Source organism: Topomyia yanbarensis, chromosome 3 (assembly GCF_030247195.1).
Source record: "Topomyia yanbarensis strain Yona2022 chromosome 3, ASM3024719v1, whole genome shotgun sequence".
NCBI lineage: Eukaryota > Metazoa > Arthropoda > Insecta > Diptera > Culicidae > Topomyia > Topomyia yanbarensis.
Window position 1 is genome coordinate 318,943,312 of NC_080672.1, and position 27,735 is coordinate 318,971,046.

The window sequence follows — 27,735 nt, forward strand, 5'->3', positions numbered from 1 at the left end:
GAAGTTTTAAAATTATGCAGAAATATTTTTTCAGAAAATAGTAACAGAGTTCGTGTCTTTAGCGAATTTGTTGAGACTTTATTGTAGTCATGAATATTAACCTGAGAAAATTCACCATAAATACTTCTTGGACGATATACCGTCAAAATTATTTTATCAAATGATGCGCTGTTTAACGTTTGTAAAAGTCATCGAAGATACTAAACCTCCGAAATTGGCGGTTTCAAAATGATGTTATCTTGACCTTAAATTACTGTTTTTAAACATTTGGCCTATACATACAATTGATCGTACAACAAAAATCAAATGCTCATCAAAATCGATCAGAACCTGCTAGAGTCGAATGGAAATCGTCATTTTTCATAAATTTCTCTCTACATTCGGAAAGTGTTATCCTCGTTATTAATCATATTACGTTTTCGTCTCAACTCGACGCATTCCCAAAATAAAAACCTGTTTTAATCCATCTAGTGGTGCAATTGTGCTTTCTCATTTGTCCAGACTACGATTCCATGGCTGGTTATGTTCAATACAATGGTGGAAAGGAATATTACATGTTCAGTACGATTTGCACATACATACAATGGATCGACAGCCACGATCTTGAGATACTATGTGATACTGAAACATCGCTTGAAACCAGCGGCGGATCATGGAGAAAGATCCGGGAGGTCCAACTTGTTAAGAAATTTTAAATTAGTTTTAATTTTAAAGTAGCAACCCCTCACTGCATATTCCCTCCGGGCCGGTATGATTGACGATTTTTAGAGTGATTGCATAACCTTTCTATATGAGAAAGGCAAAAATGTACCAAAGTCCAAAGAAGTCAATTTTTGTCAAACATCTCAATGTTTCATGCATTTTAAAGTCATTTGGCATCAAAAATACAAATTTGTTTTTGAAAATTTTTCATTTCAGTTTATATGAGAATTTGCTGTGTGATTGCACTCTTCAACTCGTAACTCCGGAACCGGAAGTCCAATCAATAAAAAATTCAATAGCAGCCGATGGGAAGGTTGTACCTTTCATTTGAGACTAACTTTGTGTAAATTGGTCCAGCCATCTCTGAGAAACAGAGGTCACATTTTTTTCCACATACACACATACACACACATACATACACACACAGACATTTTCCGATCTCGACGAACTCAGTCGATTGGCATATGACACTCGGTCCTCCGGGTCGGGATTAGATTGACGAATTTTAGAGTGAATGAGAAAGCCAAAAACATTTTTGGAAAATGTTGAAAGTTATGCATTTTTTGGTGAGCAGTTTTTATGTTTCATAGACATTAAATCAATTTTAACTTCGCTTCCTATTAAATAAAGACCCTTATTACAATACATTTCTACAAAAAAGAGATCAATTTGAAAATGAATCTGAGGATTATGATTGATTACAGCACTCTGGAATTTTCTATTGGAATGTTTTCAGGCAGGAATTTGATATTGATGCAATTAGACAACTGTGAAATCAAGACCAATAGATCAGTTACATATCAGGACCCCATTCCGACAATTTATCAAAAGTCCTAATGATGTTAACAACAACAGGTTATCAATCCACGGATCAGATAATTGTTATTGTAATATTGAATTAAATCAGTCAGCATCCATAAATTTTCAACTTCAATCCAATATTTTTTTTTGGGTATGTTGGGGGGGGGGGGGGGGGGGGGTTGTATTGTCTTAAACCCCGAAACCTTCTTTTGGCTACGCCGTTGCTTGGAGTTATTAAATTCGCTTTTCATTTTTCGATATGTTTCAGATCGATCCGATGGTTATAAGTTAGAAAAATTGCAGTCAGAAGGTTCGCACAAATGAACATTTTTGTACTGATAAGGTATCAAGTTCCTTCCAGACAACTTGGAAGTGTTCGGTGATTATTTCTAGCGGTTGTAGATAATAAAATGAAATACAAAAGTCGTTTTATCGAAATAATGTTTAGCTTATTTCAATGGATTATTACTATATTGAACAATAAATAGGCGACAAAGAGTAATCAACAAACAAGCCATAACTTTTAAAGTATTCAAAATAGATATTTAAAGTCTTCAGTAAAGTTATTCGCAAAAGTAAGAGCTACAAATTTGCTGAAGACATCATTTCGATATAATCACTTCCAAGAAAATTTGTAAAAATATCTCACTCATAGGGGGATTAATCAGCAAAAGCACAATTCCAAAAGAAAGGGCATATTACCTCCATTAAATTCTCCGAAGATACTATTGACCTAAAATAAGCCGTTTTGGCGTTAATAATAGATTACATGTTTTTGGTCATATTTCTGGCAATGGGAAATGATAAAAATCTTTCGTCCGCATTTAATGTTAAATATCTCTTTTGGTAATAGTCCGATTTCTACAATCTATAGCTTGTTCGAAAGGTATTCGTTAAAGCTGTCTAAAAACATATGATTTGGTAATCTATATTGTCAATTTTGGCAGATAATTTCAAAAAACTGCAAAAAACGCCCTTTTTACGCATTTAAACATTCATATCTTGGAAACTAAACATCAGAATCAAAAACAAATTAATAGCGTTCATACTGTTTTTTAGTTCTTTCATTTAAAATTGGTTTGGATAAGATCGGTTCAGCCATTGCTGAGAAACACGAATGAGAATTTGTCCGTTACATACACACACACACAGACACACACACACAGACATTGTCCCAAATCGTCGAGCTGAGTCGATTGGTATATAAGACTCGGCCCTCCGGGCCTCGGAAAAAATCTTGAAAGTTTGAGCGAATTCTATACATTTCTTTTATAAGAAATGTAAAACCGTAGAAATACGGATAAATATTGAAACGAAGTTCTGAAATAGATTCCATTTGGATGCTAGGAAAACTTCGATCAGAATCTTGAAAAGTATCCCAAACAGAATCCTGAGAAGCATGTCATCATAATCCCAGGAGATAGCCAGAAACCGACCGAGCAATGTAGGTATAATGACGTTTTATGTGGCCTACAGTAACCGATGAATAACGAGAAAAATGTACTTTTAGTGTAAAATTAAAAAGCTGCATATTTGGCAATATTGGCATTAAAAACTTTTCATTTTTTTGAAATCCCTAAACAAATCTTAAAATAAAAATATCTCGCTGATTGATTCTAGTGCAAACAGTACCAGAGATATAATCCGAAGAAAAACATTTTTTTAAACAATTTGTTGAAATTAACTGTTATGTGTCCAACAAAAAAACACCTATAACAGGCCAACGAGGGTACCAGGGTACCCAAAAATTAAAATGCTCATAACTATGGCTTCCTTTAACCGATTTTGACACTTGATGTTTTAGATTCAGGAACTCGTCCACTTTTGGATTCTGTAACATTGAACCCAATGAATGGATCCGGATTTTCCGGAGTAATGTTCCAGTACTAGGGTATGATTTGTAAATTTAAATAATGCCCTAGCAAAATGAGTATCAAAACTCTTCAAATTGTTTCGGAAGCCTGTTATTTATTTTGCCATTCACGGCCCTACGGGAGCCTGCTCCGGAATGTCTGTTTCGGGGTAAAATCACCAAATGGTTCCAATACCACGAGGTACAGCCTATTGATGCTATGCCAAGAATTTTGATACCCATATTGCTAGTATTCCATTGAAATTCACAAATAGTATCCAAGCACTGGAACATGCTTCCGGAAATCCGGATTCCCGGGAACCGGTTGGAATAACCCGATTTATTTTTACCAAGTTTAAAAGTGGATGAGTTCTTGAATCCAAAACACCCAAAAGCATCAAAATCGGTTGGAAATTACCTTAGTTATTGGCATTTCAGTTTTGGGGGTACCCGGGTATCCACGTCGGCCTGTGACATAGTAAAATATTCAGGAGACCCTCCTCACTCCCTTCTTACTATATCAAAAACATTATTATCCCAAAAGCTTGACTTAGTGAAGTTCTAAGATGTCACAAAGTTTCAATTTCCAGCTAAGGATAAAACATCGGAATTTCATTATTTGTAACCTAAAAAGGTATGCGGGTACCGCGTCGGACACATAACAGTTAAGAGTGTTCCCATGGACTGAGGGGCTGTTTAAACGACACAACAATTTAGGTTATTATATATTATCTCTAAAGGAACAATTTCTTCAAAACTGGTTCCAATCCATGATGGTCGATTCCAAGTTTTGTTTCTTTAAGTCACTTTGCGCGGAATAACCCATATAAAAGCTATTTTTGAGGTAGGTTAAAATTTGAAAGGAGGTTAACCCTAGACCCCCCAATTTCCCGAAAAAAACGTTCTATTGACGGCAATGATGGAATTAGCACTATAATTAGACATTATAGTTGAAATTTGATTTTTTTCAAAACACCCGGATAATCGAATCATTTTCCCCGGTTAATCGAATCACGGATAATCGAATCCCCGGATAATCGAGTCCGACCTGTATGTTGTCACTTTCCTTCAAAGCTGGAATCGGTTTCTGAAGTTTTCTAAGAACCTTAGGCTGTCCGAATCTTGTTTTGACATTAAAAATGTCTTACTCCACTATCTGGGGCTAGGGGTCATTCTAAAATCTAAACTATCTCCCATGTAACGAAACTATGTAAGGTTTGCACGCTTATAACTCCGATATTACTAGATGGATTTTAATCATTCATACACCAACCGATTCAGAAACACCTAACTTAAATATTGGTAATAATTTAATATCTCCCTAATAAAAGTAGACTTTTGGAAATTGGTAAAATTAAAAAGTTCACGAAAAACGGGAAAAATACCATTCGTGAGGCAGATTTCTCAGACACAGCCGTCAAAAGAGGGCAGCTTAGTTGCTCAATGAAACACGAAAAGTCATAAATAGAAGCAACGCATGTCCGTTTAAATCAGTCGTTGCTCTTATCCCACACGAGCAACGTCGTCTCCGGGCGATGCAATAAGCGCTATCGATTTTCGGTAACGTTGGCATTTGCACACACTCGCACCTAAGTGACTAAACCATATACGGTTAGTTTATAAATAGAGGTGACGCGTACCCGTTTGAATCAGTTTTTGTTCTTATCAGTGTTACCACAAGTACAGATTTATCTACAAAAGTGCAGATTTTTCGATTTTTATTGGTACAGATTCTGGACGGTACAGATTACAGAATTTTGTGAAAAAGTACAGAATGGTACAGATTTCCGGAACTAAAATTGTAAAAAGATACTTTGAAATTTTTGTTTGGCTGAGAGTTAAGTAATGTGGAGAAAGTGTGTACAGATTTTACAAAAGAGCTCAGTACCTCAGATTAGTTGGCATAAACGAAGAAATACAAGAAAAGAATATACTTTAGGCAACTAGTTAAACGAACGTATTAACTGTGCATTAAGGTGCAGATTTTGGTACAGATTTTCTCAAAAATAGTACAGATGGAAAAGATTTGTTCACTCCAGGTACAGAATAAAATGTGGCAACACTGGTTCTTATGTCGAACGGGTAAGATCATGGCTGCAGCGTCTGGGCACTACAATAAGCGGTAGACGCTATGCATTTTCGGCAGCGGTGGCCGTGTGCGGATTTGTCGGGTACCAGCATGGTGTCACAGAATGATTTGCAAAGTGGGTGGGCGGGGTGGTTTGGATTTAATTCAATACGGTGTGTGCTGCTTAAGAGTGTTGCGTTTGAAAAAAATATATTTTTATGCATGCGTGTGCGTTGTAACTTGTTAATCCATGTTTACGGCGCTTTGTAGCTGCGTAGGGTAAAGAGCCTATTGGTTTTCATGTTTCATATTTCGGTTATATGTTTTTTATCAGTAAGGCATCTGACAACGTGCTTCTGTAGTTATTGCACTGTTCAGCAGCGTAGTATTTTATATAGGAGAGTACACTCAGGTTTTTTACGCGGATTTTGAAATTTACGCGGTTTTCATTAACGCGTTTTTTTTTAAATTTACGCGGTTTTCATTTACACGGGCTCTATCCCCTGCGTGAAAAATCTGAGTGTAATTGCATCGGAAACAATCACATTCCCAGCAGAACTTTTTGTTTTCTAATTTCAAACACTTTTGTTTCGTACTGCACACAACGGAAAATTTTAAAACAGAACTTACCGTCCCAGCAGCAGTTGAAGCGGGTGTTCTTTTTCGATTCAAATTCAAGCCATGTCTTAAGCGTTACTGGACTTAAAATTGTTTTCCCAGTTTAACCAGTCAGAATATCTGTCCTACCCTATGTATTTAAAACACAGTTCTAATTGCGTTTTAAAGTATACAACAAATACGGTTGGGTTTAAATTTTAAAATAAATCTGTTTTAAATTATGAAACAAACCGCTGTACTGAAGATATAATTATGTCAGTCCTATTACCACATAAAACACCTATATAACATAAAATGCTGCAGAATTGGTTTAATAATACAATGTTTACACTACAGAGTTATAACACGTTTTAATAATTAGCAACAAGAAAAATGTCACCAAGATGGCATAAAAACCCGTTTTAACTGGTAGTGCGAACGTTGCATAACAATGTAATTTATCAAATAATTTCATTTTTCCACCACTAATCGATCAAGAAATACTTAAACTTAAGATTGTTTACTTAAGTTCATTAGTACATTATTGAAAATTTAAATGGAAAATGAAATTTCATATTTTATGGAGAATCTGTATATTTCCGTTGGCGGGCGTGGGTTTCCTCATCACAGCTCTCAATATGGAACTTTTCTTTTGAATATATTTTCTGGACAGACCAGCCTATTTTTACTAGATAGATCAGCCAAATAATGCCAATCACCTAGTGAGATACTTGATTAATTAATAGATTACCGTTAAAAGACCTTCAATAAATTATGTTTTAATGGGGAGGGTATATAGCAAATTGTAACATATGAAAACAGGCGAGTGAACAAGAACGTGTGTCGATATGTGTGATAGATAAAATTCATTTGCACGCTCTTGAAAAAAGCTATATTTTTAATGTCACCGTGGTCGTGTCCTGTACACAACCCTTTAATTTTTTTTTATGATAAGTTGCTTTATTTACATTCCAAGCATTTCCAAATTAATTCAACAAACGATAAATCTATTATAAATTCTCGACAGCCGGCTGCCTCGAGCAATAAACACATAATAACACTTCTGAGAGTTGCATAGATCGTATCACTTATCAAGACGAATCCAGATTTGTGTAATTCTTTACCCCATCCTACTAACAAAAGCTGTCAAGTTTGGAGGTGCAGAGGTATACACGGTCTCCGTAGCCACATTTAACACTAACATTCCTTTGCTTTCCCCATTGACTGTGAGGACGTGACCGACGCCGTTATTGGCATTTCAAAGTATAGAGCTCTCGAAACGTACACATTGAAAATGGATAGCTACTCCCAGGCTCCATTCGTTGATGTTTTGTGCAATTTCGCTTGCTCTGGCAAATCACGGAGTATTAACTACGAATGCTGTCATCATGGTCAGACTCATGCTCAAAATAGCAGTCTTTCGGATTTAGTGATAAAGTACGTGTTTGATAAGGATTGAAATTTCACATACTATTTATTCGCATTAGGTTAATCTCAACTCAACATTAGGTTTATATTACGAAATGTTATCTTGCTTCGTTTGTTCGCCATCATTTGTTTATTTTCATAATTGTAACTGATTTATGCTTATAATAATAAACATCTACGTGAATTTCAGTTAATATTAATTGGATTTTGTTCTGTATTAATTTATTAATTACATTTATATGATTTTACAATTTATCATTAACGTATAATTCAATAAATATTTTACAAAAATATACAAAGCAAATTTACATAACGTTTGTAAATTGTGTTTAAAATTCTTATTCTGATTTTCGTCTGTTATGCACAGTGCAATAATATCAACACATTGACAAACTGCTTGGATCAAACAAGTTAGCTTTAATAGTCTAAATTAAATTGCAAAATTACTAATAAAGTTGATAATAAAATGTATTCGATCACCGTTCGTGTGTTGAAATTTGATATTCCAGAGACTTGGCATTTCTGGAGTTGCATGGCATTTGTCTCTTGATTTGAGTAGCTTATCAACATTTAAACAGCGAACGAATGAATAATTGCATTAATTATATGAGAATTGGGAATTTGCTTTCAGTTTTTATTAGTGTACACTACATCCGTTCTCGCTGTTTGAAAGCGCATATGTGCTGACATGGTAGGAACTATCACGACTTCTCGCGATTAAGGAGCTGCCCTCTGTCCAACGGAAGATATGGAAAAATCGTTCCTTGTAGAAGAACGAGAACAAAATTGTGATGCTGAATTTAGAACTAAGAGTATTCTCATTTACCGAACTAACACAAAGCGTAGCTACTGAAAGTAGTCTAAGCTTATTATATGCCTTGGTTCTTCTTACATAAAAACACCAATCGATTACTTTTCTAGTGGTCTGATGAAGCATTGTATAATCAGTTATTAACTTAAAACATTTTTCTAGCTATGAAAAAATCAATATTTTGCTCGTGGTGTTTTTTGTTCATTTACTATTCTGTTCAATTAGTGTTCACCCTGACTACTGACTTCTGTTAGATCAACTGTTTGTCCAAGCCAGTGGCAGCGATTTGCCTAGAATGCTGTAATATTTGATAAGTGTGATACGATTTGAATCCCAACTATTTATTTTCTTAAGATAAAATGTTTCGTTTCGGTTTCGGTTTACATTTTAAACATATTTGCTAGTGCTCTGTCTAGTTTTGTGTGCAGTGTATTTGATAGGGAGAGTAAATGCTAAAATTAATATTTTCTTGCGATTGGATGTAACACAACCTGAACAGACTTCATCGTGGATTGGTGTAAATATTATTTTATGGTGACAACCGCAAAACAACCAAGTAGCTAAAGTAGTAGGAGAAAATCGATATGAATTGAATGGAAATGACTAGAGATTTTCCTCGAAATACATTTTACAGTGTCATCAAAACAATACAATTTATCACAAAAGACACCGATTTCAATGATTTTATTTATTGCAGGTGGCATGCTGTTCATAGTTCCGGTTAGTTCAACCTTAAGATGAGATTGTTTATATAATAGCTTAACGGGAGAGATTTTTTTACATTGAACAACTCTATTTAATGACCATACGGGATCTTCCTTAAAATGCATCGGACTGTCGAGCCAATTGTAATGATACAAAATTAAAAATTCATCCAACTTTTATAACAAGTCACGGGTTCTATGCGAGTAATATCACTTTATGGCTAACACATGCTCCTTCGACATTCATTGTTAATTGTGGAACGACGGTACAATGATCAAAGCATTGGCGTAACAAACGCCTTCGTGTAGTAGTCGTCAAACAATAGAAATGTTATGCAGGCAAATTGAAAAGAAACATGCTCACAATTTATCCTTGCTCAATTTCACTTCCACATTTGAAATATAAACAAGTCGCGGAAAGTGAATATTTTTTCTTAAAATTTTAGTTTCTTCCTGAAAACTGATTTCCATAATTCTTAGTAATATTTCTACAGAGATCGTTGTACAACCGATTTTGCTATTCTCTTTCGAAAACGAATAAGTGCGCGAATTGAAAGAAGATGAAGTGTACAAATTGCACAATAAATTATGATACAACTAGCAAGGTGACTTTCCACGACGAAATAAATCTAAATCAGTCGGCTACCAATGCTAAAAGTTAACAACTCATTAAGCCTAAACAAATACCTCGTACCTATTGAAATGCTTGATGCGCATATAAAGCTTTCTAATATCCTTTGCAAGCGAGTATCGCTGTTGTTCGCTTTGGCAACAGTATTGATATTGCTGACGCTGGCTGAGACTGCGGTTGAGCTGACGACTGAGTATGTTACTGTTCATCATCAGGCTGCCGAGTAATCAGATGTTATCATCAAAGTTTGCAAAGTTCTTGTCCCACCCGGACTGACCGGCAGCGGATTCAGACTGACCGCCCGCGTCAGCTCGGCTCTTAGCGGCTGTTCCCTCGAATGGATCTTTTTCTCCGGTGCTGCCTCCCGATGCGAAGAAATCGTCATCCTCGAACGGATCTTCAACCTTTTTGGCAAAAATGTTGACACTGTCCGACTTCCGAATGTTATCCTGCGGTTGGGGCTGCGGTTGGCTAGAAGTTTTCAGTATCTTTTTGCTACCGTTCATACCGGTCACCGGAGCATGCATGTCAGGTGTCCATTGATCTTCCAGCTCGTTGTCGGAACGGCCAGCGAAATCATCCTCGAACATATGTGTCCCGGCTGTGTTAGTTTCCGAGTTGAACTTGGAAACGGTAACGTTCTCACTGAATCGTAGCTTCGAAGCAGCCTGAGAACTTGGTGCTACTCTTGACGGTGCAGTAAAATCTGCTTCGAAGCCACTGAATCCTTGAGGTTGATTTCTATGCTGTAGATTTTGATAATGCCGACCGGAATCCTTTTCCGAGAAATCACTCGAAAACCGGAATGATTTGCTACTTTGATGAGGACCCTGAGTCACTCCGGAAGGTGGAGCTGTTGGAGAGTTGAAATCACTTTCAAATCCATCACCGCCCTCACAATTTGACTGATGAGTGTCACTGAACTGATCGAACTCAAACTCCATCCGCACATGTTTACCACTTTTAGGCGGTGTTACTGTTTCGAAATTACCCGAACCGAACTTACCGCTGAAACGTTCTTTGTCCTCTCCCTCGAAGTACAGATCTCGACTGTTGCTCTTCTTCATTCGCCGCATCGCCTCTTCCTCGTACTCATAACGAGCCATTTTCTTCGCTTCCTGCGCTATGAGCGAATCGTTGAGATTTCTTCCTTCCGATCGGGGAGTTGTCGGTTTGTAATGCGGTGGTGGAGGTTGTCGTCTTCCATAGTATGAAGGACTCTCGTCCATGCCTCCTCCCGCCATTTTACTACCGCCAATATCCTCATCCTCCTCATCATCATTGTCGTATACTCCACCACCACTACCAGTTCCCCGTACGTCAGCCTCATAGTCAAAATAGTCTTCTTTTGACCGTGGTGGATAACGCATAGTGGCATAACCAGGTCTTGTATCCGGTTCTTTAGAGCGAGTTCTACTCTTCTTCCGGAAGCGACGATCTTTCTCACCATCGGAGCCCGCAAGAGATGTATTCAACATCATTCTCCTGCTCTCATTGTACCGTCGTTCCTGTTCCGTTGCACTGGAAGGCCTTTTCCAGCCTGGTTTTCCACCCATTGACACGCCCCAAACCTCGTCGTCTACTACCTGATGTTGTTTACTGCGAATATTTTGACTAGAACGATGTATACTACTAGCATCATTTCGCCTGATGCCAATCAAATCACCCTCTGAATCCTGGTCAGGATCATCTAACCTTGCACTACCCGCATTCCGCATCCCACGTCGTAATGGGCGTGATTTATCCAACGATAAGTAGCGATCTCTTTCACGATAATCTCCCCGACTATCCAAACTCCCATAGATATCTCCGCTACCAAAGCTCCTTCGTTCATAAGATTCGTTACTGTCGCGGTCAAAACTTTTCTGTTCCCGTTCGTAAAAATACTCGCGAGAAACCCTCGCATCACGCGGACCCCGCTCATACACATCTTCGTAATTTACTCGACCTTTCATCATTCGCTGATCATATCCTTCGCTGTACGGATCATACTCATAGTTGGGTCTACCTCTCTCCCTATAATACTTCCTCTTGTCGTAGTTCTTATAATCCCGTCTATCATACTGTGGTAAACTTTTCGGTTCCCGTTTCTCATACGGTGGTCCATAGGTGCTCCGCTCGTAAACGTTTCTGTCGAAGGATCTGGATCGATCTGGTCGCTCATCGTCCTCCGTCGGTGACCAGCTGGGATGCTCGTGATACCAGTGCTCGTCTTCGAAGTTCTCGCGACTCCGGGAGCTGATTTGACCTTTCATGCGACGCCGTCGATCGCCGCGATCTTTCTTATCATCTTCATAATCTTCTTCGTTGGAATTGATACGCCTAGGGGGCATCCTTGGATGGTGATACCGTTCACCAGATGTTGGAGGATGATGGCTTGGTGGTCGTTTACGAAACTCCGGACCATCCTCGTCCCACGGTGAAACGTCTCTCGATGAGGACGAAGTTTGTCCCTTGTGCGGCCAACGTCGACCGTAATCGCGATCGGTTTTCCATTCGTCTTTCGGCTCAGATGAGCAGGGTGATTCGGGACCATTTTTGTCAATACCTGAAACGAGAAACGGTGACTGTCAGTTACTAAAATCTTCCAAATATGGTACTACGGTTTCTTACCTCTGGGTTGACGGCCACTTTCCGGTTTCTTTGGTCCCGCTGGAGGTACGGACTGATCAAACACTGCCCAGGATTCACCAGTGTTGGTTGGAGTCAGCTTCGAGGCTACCAGATCAGAAAATAATTGTATTGAATACTGTATCATTCAACAGTCTATCTTGATAGAACTTACCCTGTTTAAGTTCCGCTTCTGGAGAAGATTCGTCAACGTCACTGAGAGATCCAGACGATCGTTTCTGTAACGAATCGATCTTCTTTATAATTTCACCTTCGCCAGTTATCTCATTGAACGCCCTGTCTAATGGTGACTTTGTGTTTGGTGAAGTCTTTATAACGGGGGATTTCGACAGTGGAATCGGTGAGGTGCTCATGTCGTTTAGCGTTGCCTTCGTTAGACTTTCCACTGAAATGTTCTGAGGGTGTAGACTAGAGTCTGCGGCAGCTCCAGCGATTAGGGGTGACTTTGATAACGTTGGTCGACCTAGGGGTGTTGCTGTGCTTGGAGGATGAGGCGATTTTACTATAAGGCCACCGACCATTTGTTGGGCCGGTGATAGCTGCCCGGTACTGTGGAGGGACAAATTTGATACTGCTTTCTGCATGAATGCATCGATTTCCAGATCTTCCTTCGGTGTGTTGCGAGAGCTTAGACTGTGCGAATCTGGGGGTTCAAGACCTGATAGAGATGATCGGGCGTGTTGTGGAGGATACTCTGCATCCGAAATATTAATCTCCGGGGAATGATTTTCATTTTGCGGCATGTCGTCAAAGTTAGCTTCAAATTTGTGCTCATCTTCTGTATCGCGATCCTCAAATGAAGAAGACTCCATCCGTGCTATTGGTGCTGTAGCAGCAGACGGAGGCGGTGTTGGTTTCTCAAAAAGATCCTCTACCAGTATGATATCTCTCAAAGCTGCATATCGATCTTTGGCGTGTGAAATGACTTCAGTAATCTTGGTGTCGATTTTGGTCATCGGTACCGAGAGAGGACTATTTGCCGTAAATGTTTGCGACTGTGATGGTGACGGTACAAATTGGTCCACGTTCATATTTGGCGAGAGCCGGTTCATTTCACTAGCGACTTCTTTGTCGAAATCTAACGAAGCCATATCCGATACGGCTCGTTCCAATTCAGTCTTTTGTTGTTCCTGAGATGGACCAATTTCCTTCTCAATGATTTCCCGAAATACAGCATACTTATCAACAACTGGAACGGCTGATGGGCGTGTCGTGGACTGCGATGGTTGTAGATTCAGGTTATCGAAGTTGGCCACAAACGTGCTATCTTCGCCAAAGTTGTCGTCGAACTTGGCAACGAAGGTTGCATCATTTTGTTCTTCAAAATTCACCTTGAACACCGGAGAATCATTATTGTCTGCTTCCTGATTCCACGATGCTGCCGAGGAAGGTGAGTTTTTAGTATTTTCTATAAACTCAGACAGATACGATGTTAGTTCAACCAAGGTCATTGTGCTCAACTTGGTCACCGGAACGTTTAATTTAGTAGCCAAATCATCGATGCCTAGTGTTAATAATTGACTGAGTGTGATATCCGGCAGAAGAGATTCTTTATCTCTGTATGTAGGAGACTTGGAGTATGCCGGAGGTGTCGGTTCATCGAGATTGCGTGGATCGGTTTCAGATTTGCGTGCGGCTCTTGTTTTCGAAGCATCCTTGCGTTGCGGTGGAGGTAACAGTGTCGGAATCTCCGATCTTACTGTGATCGGTTGAAGATAATCGTCTTCTTCGTTCAATCTTCTGAATGGGCGCCCAGGCGAAGATCCTTCACTCCTGTTTACTTTCCTTGATGGCAATGGCAATGGAGGAGCGTTTTCATTAGCAGACTGGTTTCTAAGCTCAAATTTAGAACCGACAAATTCATATCGTTCCTTGCTGGAACTTTCTGATCCTTGTGAACCGGAAGAAACAGTTGGACCAGATCGAGGAGTAGGTCGTATCACAATGTCAGCAAATTGTTTCTTTGGAGGTAACGGAGGTGGCTCAATGTGCGATCCAGAATCAGGCCGTGGAGGAGGCTCTGGAGCTTCGTTTTCACTTAAAGAATCGCTTTCCTGCAATCGGCGCATGTTTATGCTGTTTGAGTCTCTCTTCGAAAACTTTTGGCCGAACAGGTTCGGTTTCATCTTTTTCGAGCTGTTACTGATACTCGAGATCACATCGACAGTGTTCTGTTTGAACACGTTTGGACGATTTCTAGCTGTGCTGGTAAACCCTGCTCCTGCCGAACTGTTTGAATCGGAATTCTGTCGCTCGAGACGTTTCTGGCTGATATAACTTGCCCAGCTTTCCGGGGGTAAAGTCACTTGAAGCGGACCGTTATATGCGACAGGGCTTTCATCTGTTTTCACGTCATTCTGCTGTGTAGTAAGTCTCGTTGTCCTATCGTCCACCGTTCTACCGTCTGCTTGCCTTGGAGAGGTTGTTCGAGAAAACTTCATATCGAATGGATCTATGTGAAGTTTAGAAAAGTCTTCATCTTCCATAAACGGATCTACAACCTTGTTGGCAAACGGGTCAAGGAAATCTGTTCCCGATAATTCTCCCGGTTTGTTGTCGTGTGATGATTTGAACATTTCGTCGCTACCAGAATCCGTCAGGTTTGTGCTAGGCGGAAGAGTTTGTGGCGATTGTCGTTGTTGATCTTCAGCAGAAAAGTTAGCGTTGAATGTACTGTCTATGCCAGACAGATCTTTCAGTACCTTTTTCGGTGGATTCTTCAGCTCTTGGAAGAAATACTTTTTATCGATATATGGTTTGATTTTTCCCGTCCCCAGTGGATCTAAGTCGGTGAAGACATCCGTGTAGGATGACGGTTGAGGTGCATTCGACAGGGACTGCTGAAACCGTGGCAATGATTTATTGAACTAATAAAAGTCACTTCAAACCCAAATTCACTTACCTTGAATCCATCGTCTAAATCTTTGAGATTTAGCTCGTCCGAGTATTTCACTGGATCGGGATCGAAACGTGACGTATTAGGTGGTGAGTTAAGCCAATCATCGTTTTGGGCTGAGTTGCTCGTAGACATTGTTGGCGGTGCGGGACCTGGCATTGCTCTGACCGGTGGAGGTGAAAAAATAGTAGTTGGTGCAGCCGGAGTCGATGGTGCAGGTGGAGCCGGTGGGGATGAAGATGCGTTTGCTGTAACAGACTCCGCGACAGGCAGATTTTCGGTTGATTTATGACTTAGTTTTTGATGGCGTTTGCTTGATTCAGGGGGTGGTAGGAGGTTGTAGGCCTGGAACAGTGACAAGTAATAATACAAGTAACGATTACGACTATATGCTACGTTTACCGGCGGAATGTTAGTGAAAGAATCTCCAAAGGGGTCGTCATCAATAACACTTTTTGAGGGGACTTCGCCAGGTGTTATCCTTTCCATTTGAGTGATACCACGTTGAATGGAACTAAGCTCTTGCTCCAGATCGACAAGGTCGGCTACAGATTCCGGTGATTTTTCATTTTTCATGTTCGCTTTAGAGCTACCAGTGCCGATTAAACTAGATCCAGCTAGAGACCCAGCGGCTCCATCAATAGACAGATTTTTGCCGTAACCGTCGGCGCTAGCGCTCTTTGCGGACATCGCAACGGCCTGGTGTTCGTGTGCCGTAATTTTGCTTTGAATGTGCTGCCGAGCTAGCTCGATTTCTTTCTTCTTCAGTTCAAACACGACTTGGAACAAGTCGCGCATCGCCAGCACCACTTGGCTGGCAGCTTTGTCGGTTTTGATACCGAAAAACCGGTGTCCACTGTCGGGTGATCCAAAAATATAGCCAAATGCACGTGAATCCGTCATGTCCTGCGCGATAAACGATATTTTATGCACTGGATGATGATAGAGAGAGTCCTGAGAACAAGAAAAAATGTTATAAGGAATTCATTGAATAAATAAAATTATTAAAGAGATTTGCTTGCGCTACAGAAGGGCGGATGTATAGAGGATCCGTCCGTCCCTGGAAGCGGGATTAAAGATAAGTCCTTTATTGCGGCGGGTATCGTTTATTTCATTATTTATTGAGTTGGAAACCTTTCATGCCATTTTACATCTAAAGCAGCATCTTCGGACTGATGAACGGAGCAATAAAGATCTCTCCCATTACAGGATTCATTCAACGAGACGTTGTTGCAATAACAGTGGAGACTCCGACGGCTAGGGGCAAGCCTCTGCCTACTTCCCTGGCGATACGGATACAACACCACCTTCTGAAATCGATGCCCTCATAAAGTATTCAAGAAGCATAAACAAGCCCTTCATCATTGGATGTGATGTCAATGTACATCACACAATATGGGGTGGCACGGATATGAATGCCAAAGGTGAGTACCTGCTAGAATACCTTTCGTCAAATGATGTCAATGTATGTAACAAGATAGTTGACCAACATTTATGAACCCAGCTAGAAGCCAAGTACTGAACCTCACATTATGCAGCTCTCAAATAACGAAAAATATAAAGAGTTGGCACGTTTCTGACGAACGCAGTCTGCCGGATCACAGATACACAATATTCGTCATAGAAGCCAATAAACTCACACTGCGAAAACACAGAGCAATAAAGAAAACAAATTGGTGTGTATTCCGCTCACACTTGAGACAGTCGAACAGAACGGGGAGTAAGATCCAATTTCCGGCTGATCTGGATAATGCGGCAAACGACCTACAAAAGAGGATCTTAATCGCCTATAATGACAGTTGCCCTCTTGTTACGAGGTCTGTTCCTTGCTGGAACAAAAATCTAGCAATACTCAAGAAGGATGTTAGATGCTTGTTCAATAAAGCGAAATTATTGGTAACAGGTCAGACCACATGAACGCTCTTACCAAATACAACGCTGAATTAAGAAAAGCTATAAAACTATCAATGCTCGAGTTTTGTGAAAACATCAAAAACGTTTCAGAGGCAAGGATTGGCCTTCATATTGTCTTATCAATGAATCACACAAATGGCCCAGGGCAAGTGAAAAAAGCGATGGTTCTCTGTCAGATTTTCACACCATTGCTAATTCAATGGTCTATCAACACTTTCGAACCCTACAAATCTTCCGGCCCTGATAATATTCTTTCAATATTCCTTCAAAAATCGGTACGCATAATTCTTCCGGATCTACTAAACATCCTGAGATGAAAGTCTTATTCTTTGACACCCGCCTATAAGCTGGAGAAAATATTTATTCTGAAACTGATGGGAAAACTACTGCACCGCTATATTCGAACGGAGTACTTATCGAAAGTTTCGCTAAACAGGTACCAGGTAGTTGATATGCAGGTCAACTCTACGAAAACAACACTACAAACCTTAGTAACACTTATTGAGAAAACCCTTGATTACAAGGAAATATCAGTTTGCGCTTTTCTTAACGTCAAGGGTGCTTTTGATAATACGTCCCACATAGGGGCCGTTCATATACCACGGGAACATAAAACCTTCGTTTTTAACGCCCTCCTCCCCCTTTGTGGACAACTCCTATACCCCTACCCCCTCCCTATGATCTTGACCCCAGAAGGGAACTTTAGTCTCAGAACCCCGTCATACATGAGGTTCCATAGCACCGGGCCTAGGATCGAGCCCTGCGGGACTCCGGCGGTAATCGAAACCCTTTTCTGACCGGCATCGGTCTCGTATAGCAGTACGCGGTTCTGGAAGTAATTTTCCAAGATCCGGTACAGACCCACCGGTAGGCTAAGCCGGTGTAACAAGAGCGCGATGGCATCCCAGCTTGCGCTGGTGAATGCGTTCTTCACGTCAAGTGTCACTAACGCACAGTATCGAATACCTCGCCTTTTCCGTTGGATCGCTATCTCGGCAGTATTTATCACTGAGTTGAGAGCGTCCACTGTGGACTTACCCTTCCGAAAGCCAAACTGGTTGCTTGACAGACCGTCCGTACCTTCCGCGTACGGGGTTAGCCTGTTGAGGATGATCCTCTCAAGCAATTTGCCAGTCGTGTCGATCAGACAGATTGGTCTGTACGCCGATGGGTCACCTGGCGGCTTCCCGGGCTTCGGCAACAGCACCAATTTCTGCCTTTTCCATCTATCGGGGAAACGGCACTCGTCAAGGCATCTCTGCATAGCTAGCCTGAACATGTTCGGGTTCGCTATGATCGCGGCCTTGAGAGCGTTGTTTGGAACTCTATCCGGCCCTGGATCTTTGTTCATTGCTAGGGATTTAGCCACTGCGAGTAGTTCTTCATTCGTCACTGGAGCCACCATTTCGGCCGTGCCCGCACTGTCTCGTTGTGCAGTTGGCCAGGGGCTTGTGGCTCGAGACGGGAAGAGTACGTCGATAATCGTTGCCAACCGGTCCGGAGACCGTTCTGGGAGTGAGGAGCCCCCTTTGGTCTTGGCCATCACAATCCTGTAGGCGTCACCCCACGGATTCGCGTTGGCACTCTCACACAGGTTGTCGAAACACGCTCTCTTGCTGCTTTTAATGGCCTTGTTAAGGGCCAATTTCGCAGCTCGAAACACTTCACGGCGGTTCTCTCTTGCATCCTCGGTGCGAGCTCTTTGCATCCTACGCCTAGCTCTGAGGCAGGCTGACCGTAGAGCTGCAATCTCGGCACTCCACCAGTATACCGGGTATCTGCCGTTTCTTGGCAGTGTTTTTTTCTCGGCATAGTGGCGTCGCACGCGCGTGATAGAACAGCTACCAGCGCATCCCCGCTTAGACTGTCGGTGTTGGCCTCCAGTCCCAGGGCCGCGGTGAAAGCTTTGCTGTCGAAGTGATTGGACTTCCACCCGCGTACCTGACAGGGATCTCCCGCCCTCGGATGCAGCACACCATAGTTGATCCTAAAACGGATTGCTAAATGATCGCTATGGGTGTAGCCTTCGTCTGCCCTCCATTCCATGCCTGGAGCCAGACTCGGGCTGGCAAATGTTACGTCAATCCACACCTCCACTCCGTTTCTACGGAATGTACTAGCCGAGCCATTATTAGCTAGCACAGTATCGAGTTTCGCAAGCGCCTCCATTAGCGCTTGACCCCTGCTATTTGTACAGCGGCTGCCCCACTCCACTGCCCAAGCGTTAAAGTCTCCCGCTATGACTACCGGTTTCCGGCCCACTAGGTCCGACGAGAGCCTGTCGATCATCTGGTTGAACTGTTCTATTGGCCACCTTGGTGGGGCGTAGCAGCTGCAATAGAACACACCATTGATCTTGACAATCGCCACACCCTCGGCGGAGGAGTGTATCACCTCTTGAACCGGGAACTGTCCCGTTGTACAGATTGCTACCATTCCAGACCCGTCCGACACCCAATTGCCGTTGCCGGCAGGGATGCGGTACGGGTCTGATAAGAGGGCGACATCTGTCCTCGACTCCGAGACCGACTGCCACAGCAGCTGTTGGGCTGCTGCACAATGGTTAAGTTTTAGCTGTGTGACGTTCACGGCTTCTTCTTATTTAACTCACCGAAGGGACACGAAGGTCCGCCCATAGCATGTTTATGGGCTTGCTTCTTAGCGGTGCAGATAAGGCACTTGTGTGCCTTAGTGCAACCCCGCTCTTTATGTCCCTCCTCGCCGCAGCGACGACATAGTTTGCTCCTATCTATGCCCTTGCACTCGTAGGCTTTGTGGCCGGACTCAAGGCACCGATAGCACCTATCCACTGAAGGCGGTTGGGGTATGCTAATAGGGCATACCGACCAGCCGATCTTCAGCTTCCCTTTCTCGGTTACCTCTTTGGCATCCGCCTTCAGTAGCCTGAGGTAGGCTACCCGGGTGCCAGAGGGTCCATCTCTAAATCGCACAGAGGCCCGCTCGATTGTGACGTCGCATTGTTCCTTAACGGCTGCGACGACATCTTCTGCGGTCGTGAACTCGTCCAGATGCTTGCACTGGAGAGTCGTTTCCGCCCCTAGCGACCTGACTTGGGCGCCTTCACCAAGGACCTCTTGGGCCAAGGCCTTGTATACCGCACTAGATTGTGCGCCTCGCTTCAGCACCAGAAGCATTTCTCCCGTGTTGGTGCGTCTCACGCTACGCACATCTTGCCCAAGGGCCGAAAGGCTTTCGGCCGCCTTCATCGACTTTAGGACATCGGCGTATTTGTCCTTGTCGGTTTTTAACCACAAGGCCTCGCCTCTGTCCTTGGCCTTCTTCGCGGGCCGCGGTACCTCCGGTGTCGGTGCCTGCTTCTTCTTGGTGACCAGCGTCCAGGGGTTTGGGCCCCCTGCCCCAGTCGCGCCGGGTTGCTGGTACCAACGCTCTGCTCAGCGAGGTCACTCTCGCCCTCGCTTATCTCGGCCAGACGGCGTTTGGCCTTAACGGTTGCACGCCGTGTGGTGTCGGTTTTTGCACCCTCGCCTGGCGACTTCCTAGGGCGCTTCGCGTTCGACGACGTCTTGCGATTGCCCTTGCCCTTGCCTTTTCCCTTCGAGGGGAACTCGCCCGCCGCTTCGAGCGACGTGGCTGCTCCATAGAAGGTGAAGGCCACTGTCTGGGTGCCCGTATCGATCTTTTCTTTTCCCTCCCTCTTGGAGGCCACTGTCTGGGTTTCTCTGTCGGACTTCTCCCGACATTCCACCCTCTTGGCATAAGCCTGCTGTTTCTGTCTTGCGACACGAACAGTTTTTCGGAGTTCCAGGAGACTCTGTTTTTACTCCTTGCTTATGTTTTGCTTTGCGCTAGTGTACTCGATTATTGAATCGAGCTGCTCCACCACTTTGCGCATCGCAGATAGTGGCCCGTCCGGTGCGTTGGTAGGGCTATTTCCTACCGCTGTTGGGGGGTCACTGGTGCTTTCAGATGCAGCACTCATCGCTCCACTACTCTCCCCACGGGGGGGAGACCTCGCCAAACCACCTCTAGCAAAGGGGTTTGGCACCTCCGACTGTTTATTTTTGTTTTTTGTTGACTCCATGTTTGATCCAACGAGTAGCGCGAGAATGAATGTCCGCCACGCCAGAGTTCCGCATTAACGTGGTAAGGGACGCTTACTGTGGGGGTTGCCCAGGTACCCCACAGGCTCCGTTAACGATCGAGCATCTTTTTCACCCCCTCGATCTCTCATCCCTCGGCACGGGTCGCTTCTCGCCTTGGAATTGGGGTTATGACCTACCTTGCTTTACGTGGTGACCTCGCCCCAGATCATCACAACCATCCTCCTTTACCAGGGCTGTGGACCTCCCTACGATGTCCACGTAGACTCTTTAATTTTTTTCGGGTAATTTAAAAAAAAAGGGAATTCAAACACTTTTTCTATGTGTTAGTCTCCTACTGCGAAAAAACATTTAATGAAAATCGTTCAAACTTCAACCACGGAATACCATACACTCCTTTAGTCTTTTGTGAATTTTTCATGTAAATATCTCATTTCTGAACAACATTATGATCTTTTATATTTACGTTTTAAAGATTCATCATAATAACATTGCTTCTTGAATTGACTCATAATTTCAACCACAAGCTCTCAAACAAAATTAGTGGTATTTGACCAAGTCACAGAAGATTGAATAAAATGATTCAGATAGAATTTTATTTCTCAGATTTTGTTTTGCACGATTTGCTCTGATTTTTTTAAACGTTGCCATCACACACACACTATGCTGTTATAAGCCCTTTGACTATATCAAAATTTTGAAAAAAAAAAGTTGAAGGTAAGCACAAACACCAATGACGATACAAATTTATTTCATTTTCTGATAAAAGACAAAAATATAATGAAAAATCCACGTGAACATTCAACACCCCCATCACGCTCCCCAAGGACAAGGGTGGACTTTCTCGTGACCCCTGCGCTCCCCTAAATTGTCCACGTGGTATATGGATGGCCACATATCAATTCACAAGACCATGGCAAAAAGGGGAGTGGAAAAATCGATAGGGGCTGGATTCTTGCAATGCTCAAGAGTCAAGAAATCACAGCAACTTTGGGAGACACGAAAGCAACTATAACAGCCAACAAAGGCTGTCCCCAGGGATGTGTGCTATCACCCCTGCTCTGATCGCTAGTGGTGGACTATCTTCTCAATGATCTGAAATGGGTTTCGAAATTGTTAGATATGCAGATATTGTCCTAATTAAGAGAAACTTCCGAAATAATCCATTCGGAAATGTTGTATTAAAGCCAGGGACGTCGAAGGAAGTTGTCAATTAACCGCTGTAAAAATTAAAAGCCTTTTCAGAGTTATACAAGGATCTATAGAAAAGGTTTGATTATTTGCCGCTGTCGAAAACTATATAAAATCCCGATGTTTGTAGTCGTTCATAAATTCCGGAATAACCTATATAATACAGTCATTCAGAAGATAGCAACAATTGCTGCATTCAAATTAACAGGCTAAATGGATTCTATTTCACTTTGGGTGTGTCTTTGAAATCACCCACCGTTTTGCCTTTCACATATAGAAAGGTTATGCAATCACTCTGAACATCACCATCCTAATCCCGACCACAAAGAAGCGAATAACAACCGAGGTTCGTTCCTTGCTGATTTTAAGCTACTGTGTGCAGAATAAGTCAAATACGTTAGAGTTATATTCGATTCCAAACTAAATTATTCTGCACACATTGAGTTCAGAGTCAAGAACGCGTGCATGGCCTTCGGCACTGCAGACGAGCTTTTTGAAAAACCTAGAGTATCAAACCCAAATACATCTATTGGATTTACACGACAATTGTTCGTCCAATACAATCATACAGATGCCTTGTGTGATGGCAAAGGGTAGAGGAAGCCAAACCGACTGCAACGAATAGCACTAATGGCGTTGACTGCTGCTTTCACCACAACTCCGACTGCTGCCCTTGAAGTCCTTCTAAATATCAAACCATTAAACATACACATCATACAAAAAGCACTATCATGTGCATACAGACTACAGGTTACTGGGTTTTGGAACAGTAACCATGTTGGTCTTGCTACCAGTCATACACGACTGTGATTACAAATGGTTAGGCGGGGTGAAGAAATTCTTGCTCACAGCCATATTACATTCACATGCAGTTTTCCTTACGGAACATTCCATGTGAAGTTTACCTCTCGATAGGAGTGGTTGTCTGGCTATATGATGAAAATTGTACTGTATGCCAAGTAGAAATCTTTGCGATTATGTGCCGGGAACAATCGGCCCTTCGACAAAGCTTGTCCGGGAAAGCTATATACTTCTGCTCCGATAGCTAGGTTACAACCAAGGCCATTAGTCCGGACAAATCACGGTCCATGGTAGTGATCGCATTTTTAACCTAAACCAAAGAACTATTTACCTTGTCTGGGTTCCCGGATATTTCGGTATTACTGGAAATGAGTAAGTTGACGAATTGGCCAAGGCAGGTGTAGCGATTGACTTCGTTGGTCCTGCGCCCGCCCTGCCAATTTCTACAAGTTGGATAAGGGGAAAAATACGGTCCTGAGCACCGCAATTATTGGAGAAATCTACAAACGTATCGCCAAACAAAGGAGTTTTTAGAATCACCGGGCCTAGTGATCTCGAAAACACGCCACGGTGGCATGCTGACCAGGGCCTTAACCGGCCACTGCAAACTTAATTATCCAATGACAACTATTCAATACGCTAAGTCCTTTTCATGTGATCTTTATGAATCAGACTACGGAACCTTACACCATCTGATGTGAAACTGCTCAGCAATACCGCAATAGCGATTTCGAGTTTTCGGGCGTCACCGTGTTTGGACGACGGGAACTAAGAGACATACTAATGTTCCTTATCCTATGCGGTAAATAGCTTTAGGCTTTCTCGCAGGCGATTTTAACTACTTGTGAGTTTAACTTACCTGCTGTTTGTTTTTATGTTATTATTTTTCCCACTCTTCCAATTCTAGTTACTCCCTCCTTCTTCTCCTTTTCTTACGATCAGGGAAACGATGAGAAGGCAAGTTATAAATCCACGACTAAATACGAGGAACGTGTCATTTGAGCCAATAAATTCTGGTTCTTACTCCTGTTCCCTCCTCTTAACCCTAAGCTCCATTTTCACCTTCAGAAGGTGTTACAGTACACAAAAACTCGGTCTTATTGCATGAAATTTAAAGTCAACAACCGCTATACATATTTGGTCGAACCCGAGCTTTTCGTCAACTTTACTCAAGGTTACAAGAATAGATAAAATGTTCCATTTGTTCACAAGACAATGCACACTAAATCGAGAGGTTGCTAGTTGTCGAAGTAGATGGGAGGGGCATTTTTTTGAATTTTTTTGGCGGAATCCGAACCTTCCTCCAAGTCTTCCCTACATTTTACATATTTCAGAAAAAGGATGAGTGTGACAGATTATAAATAGTATTTTTGGGTAAAAAAGACCAGGGAAACGTTTGAATATAGTTAGAATGATCGCATTAAAGGCGTGCATCCGATTTACCTAATCTCTTCTCATAACTCAAGTGAGAAGTTAAATCTAGCTCCACATTTCAGAACCCTAACGCCCAATCCTCACTGCACACCCCTAGCTACGCCCCTGTTAAAATACAGAAAACCTATATCAGCAAAAAATTTGACCGGGATTAGGTTAACGATGTTCAGAGTGATTGCATAACCTTTCTTTATGAGCAAGGCAAAAATGTGAATTTTCTGTGTGGCCGCACTCTTCAACCCGTAACTCCGGAACCGGAAGTCGGAATGAAATGAAATTCAATAGCAGGGAACGTTGTATCTTTTATTTAAGACTAAGTTTGAGAAAATCGGTTCAGGCATCTCCGAGTAACTGATGTGCATTTTTTGGTCACATTCATACATACATACATAGACACATACATATTATCATAAATATATATTTTTCGATCATTTTGATGTCACCTTCAATGTGGTGACATCGTAATCCTAAATCTACAAACTGGGACCTCTTTTTGGAAAACTTGGCGACTAAATTTCATGGATATTTTCCAACAATTAGTCAACTAGATGACTTCATATTAGCATCCTACGAAGAAGCTTGTCCACTTCGTACTGTTAAATCGACTAGGGGAACCCCTTGGTGGAGGGTTGAGCTTGAAAGAATGAAGAAAGTTATGAGTAGAGCTTGGAACCGGCGTCAGCGTGATGACTCCAGGGCTTTCAGGTCAGCTCGTAGTGCATATAAGAAATGTCTTAGATCTGCAGAACGGGCTGGCTGGCAAAGTCTATGCACTAATGTCTCTAGTCTGAACGAGGCTAGCAGATTAAATAAAATTCTCTCCAAATCGAATGATTTTCAGATGAACTCCTTAAAAACCAGAGATGGTGTTTATGTGACGGACGAAAAAGATGTTCTTAATTGTCTCTTCGACACACACTTTCCAGGTTGTATCGATCCGGAGTTGAACAATGTTCACAGATCTCATTCTGGTGATTCGGACTCGTGGGCGTTAGCACGCACATTGGTTTCCACTGAATCGGTCAAGTGGGCAGTTGACAGCTTTGCTCCATACAAATCACCCGGAAAAGATGAAATACTTCCCGTGCTACTGCAAAAGGGATTTGATATTCTTAAACATGTCTTGAAAAAGATTTTGCTTTCGAGTTTTGCTACCGGGTATATCCCGAAAGTATGGCGAGAAATAACTGTTAGATTTATTCCCAAAAGGGGGCGCTCAAGCTATGAAGAAGCCAAGAGTTTTAGGCCTATCTGCTTAAGTTCTTTTCTTCTGAAAGCTTTGGAACGGATAATCGATCATCACATCAGGAACGTTAGTTTAGTTGAATATCCACTGCACAAAATGCAACATGCATATCAGTGTGGGAAATCCACGATAACTCTGCTTCACGATGTTGTTTACAACATTGAGAAAGCCTTCTCGCTCAAGCAATCTAGCTTGGGTGTATTCCTAGATATTGAGGGTGCTTTTGACAATGTGTCCTTCCAGTCTATTCTGGAAGCGACGCGCGGTCATGGGATACCTGCATGTATCTCGGGTTGGATAAACGCAATGCTTAGTAACCGCATTCTTTGCTCGTCACTGCGACAGGCTGAGATACGGAAGTTGAGTATTTGTGGTTGTCCTCAGGGCGGCGTTCTGTCACCTTTGTTATGGAACTTAGTAGCTGACGGCTTGTTGAAGAAACTCAATGAGCTTGGATTTCCAACCTACGGGTTTGCTGACGATTACCAAATACTAATTACTGGATTTTGCATCGGAACAATCTTTGACTTAATGCAACAGGCATTAAGAGCTGTCGAACAGTGATGTCGACAAATTAAACTATCAGTTTACCCAAGCAAAACTTCAATGGTTCTTTTCACGAAGAAGCGAATAACAACCGGGGTTTGTCCCTTGCAGTTCTTTGATTCTGAGCTACTGTGTGCAGATCAAGTCTAATACGTTGGAGTCATATTGGATTCCAAACTGAATTGGTCTGCTCACATTGAGTTCAGAGTCAAGAAAGCGTGCATGGCCTTCGGGTAGTGCAGAGGAACTTTTGGAAAGACCTCCCGATCAGAATGAAATAACAAGATTATAGCAGAACACATTTTTTGTGACATATTGTGTTATAAATTAGGTCTCGTTAGTAGTTAAAATAACAGAAATTTATAACAAGTTACAATGCGAGTTATAGTTTTGAAATATTTCTGTTATGTGTTTCTGATCGGGCTGGGGTCTCAAACCTAAATACATCTATTGGATTTACACGACAATTGTACGTCCAATACTGTGATACGGATGCCTTGTGTGGTGGAAGAGGGGAGAGGTGGTGACGGTCCAGTCAAAGCTAAACCATCTGCAAAGAATGGCGCTCATGGCGTTGACTGGTGCTTTCAGCACGACTCCGACTGCTGCTCTTGAGGCACTTCTAAATATTAAACCATTACACATACACCTCAAACAAGAAGCACTATCATGTGCATACAGACTGCAGGATCTGGGGGTGCAATCGGCCCTAGAACTGAGTTTGTCCGGCAGAGTTATAAACTTCTGCTCCGATAGTCAGGCTGCAATCAAGGCCCTTAGCTCAGACAAATCCCGGTCCAAGCTAGTGATCGCGTGCCGAACCCAAATCGAAGAACTAAGCATTGTCAACACTATCTACCTTGTCTGGGTGCCCGGACATTGCGGTATTACTGGAAATGAATGGGCTGACAAATTGGCCAGGGCAGGTTCAGCGATTGACTTCGTTGGTCCTGAGCCCGCGCTGCCAATTTCGACAAGTTGGATAAGGGAATAAATACGGTCCTGGCTTTCGTCCGAGCACCGCAATTATTGGAGAAATCTACAAACGTGTCGCCAAACAAAGGCGTTTCTAGAACAACCATGCCCAGTGGTTTCAAAAAATCTCTTACATTTTTCGAAGCTCCACTGCTGCATGCTGACCAGAGCTTTAACCGGCCACTGCAAACTCAATTATCACATGGCAACTATTCACCGCGCTGAGTCTTTTTCATGTGATCTTTGTGAATCCGACTACGGAACCTCATATCATCTGATATGCAACTGTCCAGCGGTAGCGCAATTGCGATTTCGAGTCTTCAGCCGTCCTTATATAGACGAAACCATGTTTGGACGACTGAAACACAGAGACATACTAAAGTTTCTTATCCAATGTGGTAAAGAGCTTTAGGCTTATTCGCAGG

General features: G+C 42.3%; 1 protein-coding gene across 8 annotated transcripts in view; it reads right to left on the reverse strand.

Annotated features, from left to right (window-relative positions):
- Nucleotides 1–7,464: 7,464 nt before the first annotated feature.
- The window catches only part of LOC131691939 (protein disabled), a 42,549-nt gene continuing 22,278 nt past the window's right edge, over nucleotides 7,465–27,735 (reverse strand). For 7 of the 8 annotated variants that reach the window (XM_058978714.1, XM_058978713.1, XM_058978709.1 and 4 more), the window contains 5 exons: nucleotides 15,524–16,075; nucleotides 15,128–15,466; nucleotides 12,380–15,065; nucleotides 12,208–12,312; nucleotides 7,465–12,142 (listed from right to left, as the gene is read on the reverse strand). In XM_058978714.1, the coding sequence (XP_058834697.1) occupies nucleotides 9,822–12,142; nucleotides 12,208–12,312; nucleotides 12,380–15,065; nucleotides 15,128–15,466; nucleotides 15,524–16,075 (6,003 nt within the window). In that variant the 3' untranslated portion in view covers nucleotides 7,465–9,821. The remainder of the gene's footprint in view (nucleotides 12,143–12,207; nucleotides 12,313–12,379; nucleotides 15,066–15,127; nucleotides 15,467–15,523; nucleotides 16,076–27,735) is intronic. The other variant, XM_058978715.1, reaches the window with a different exon arrangement.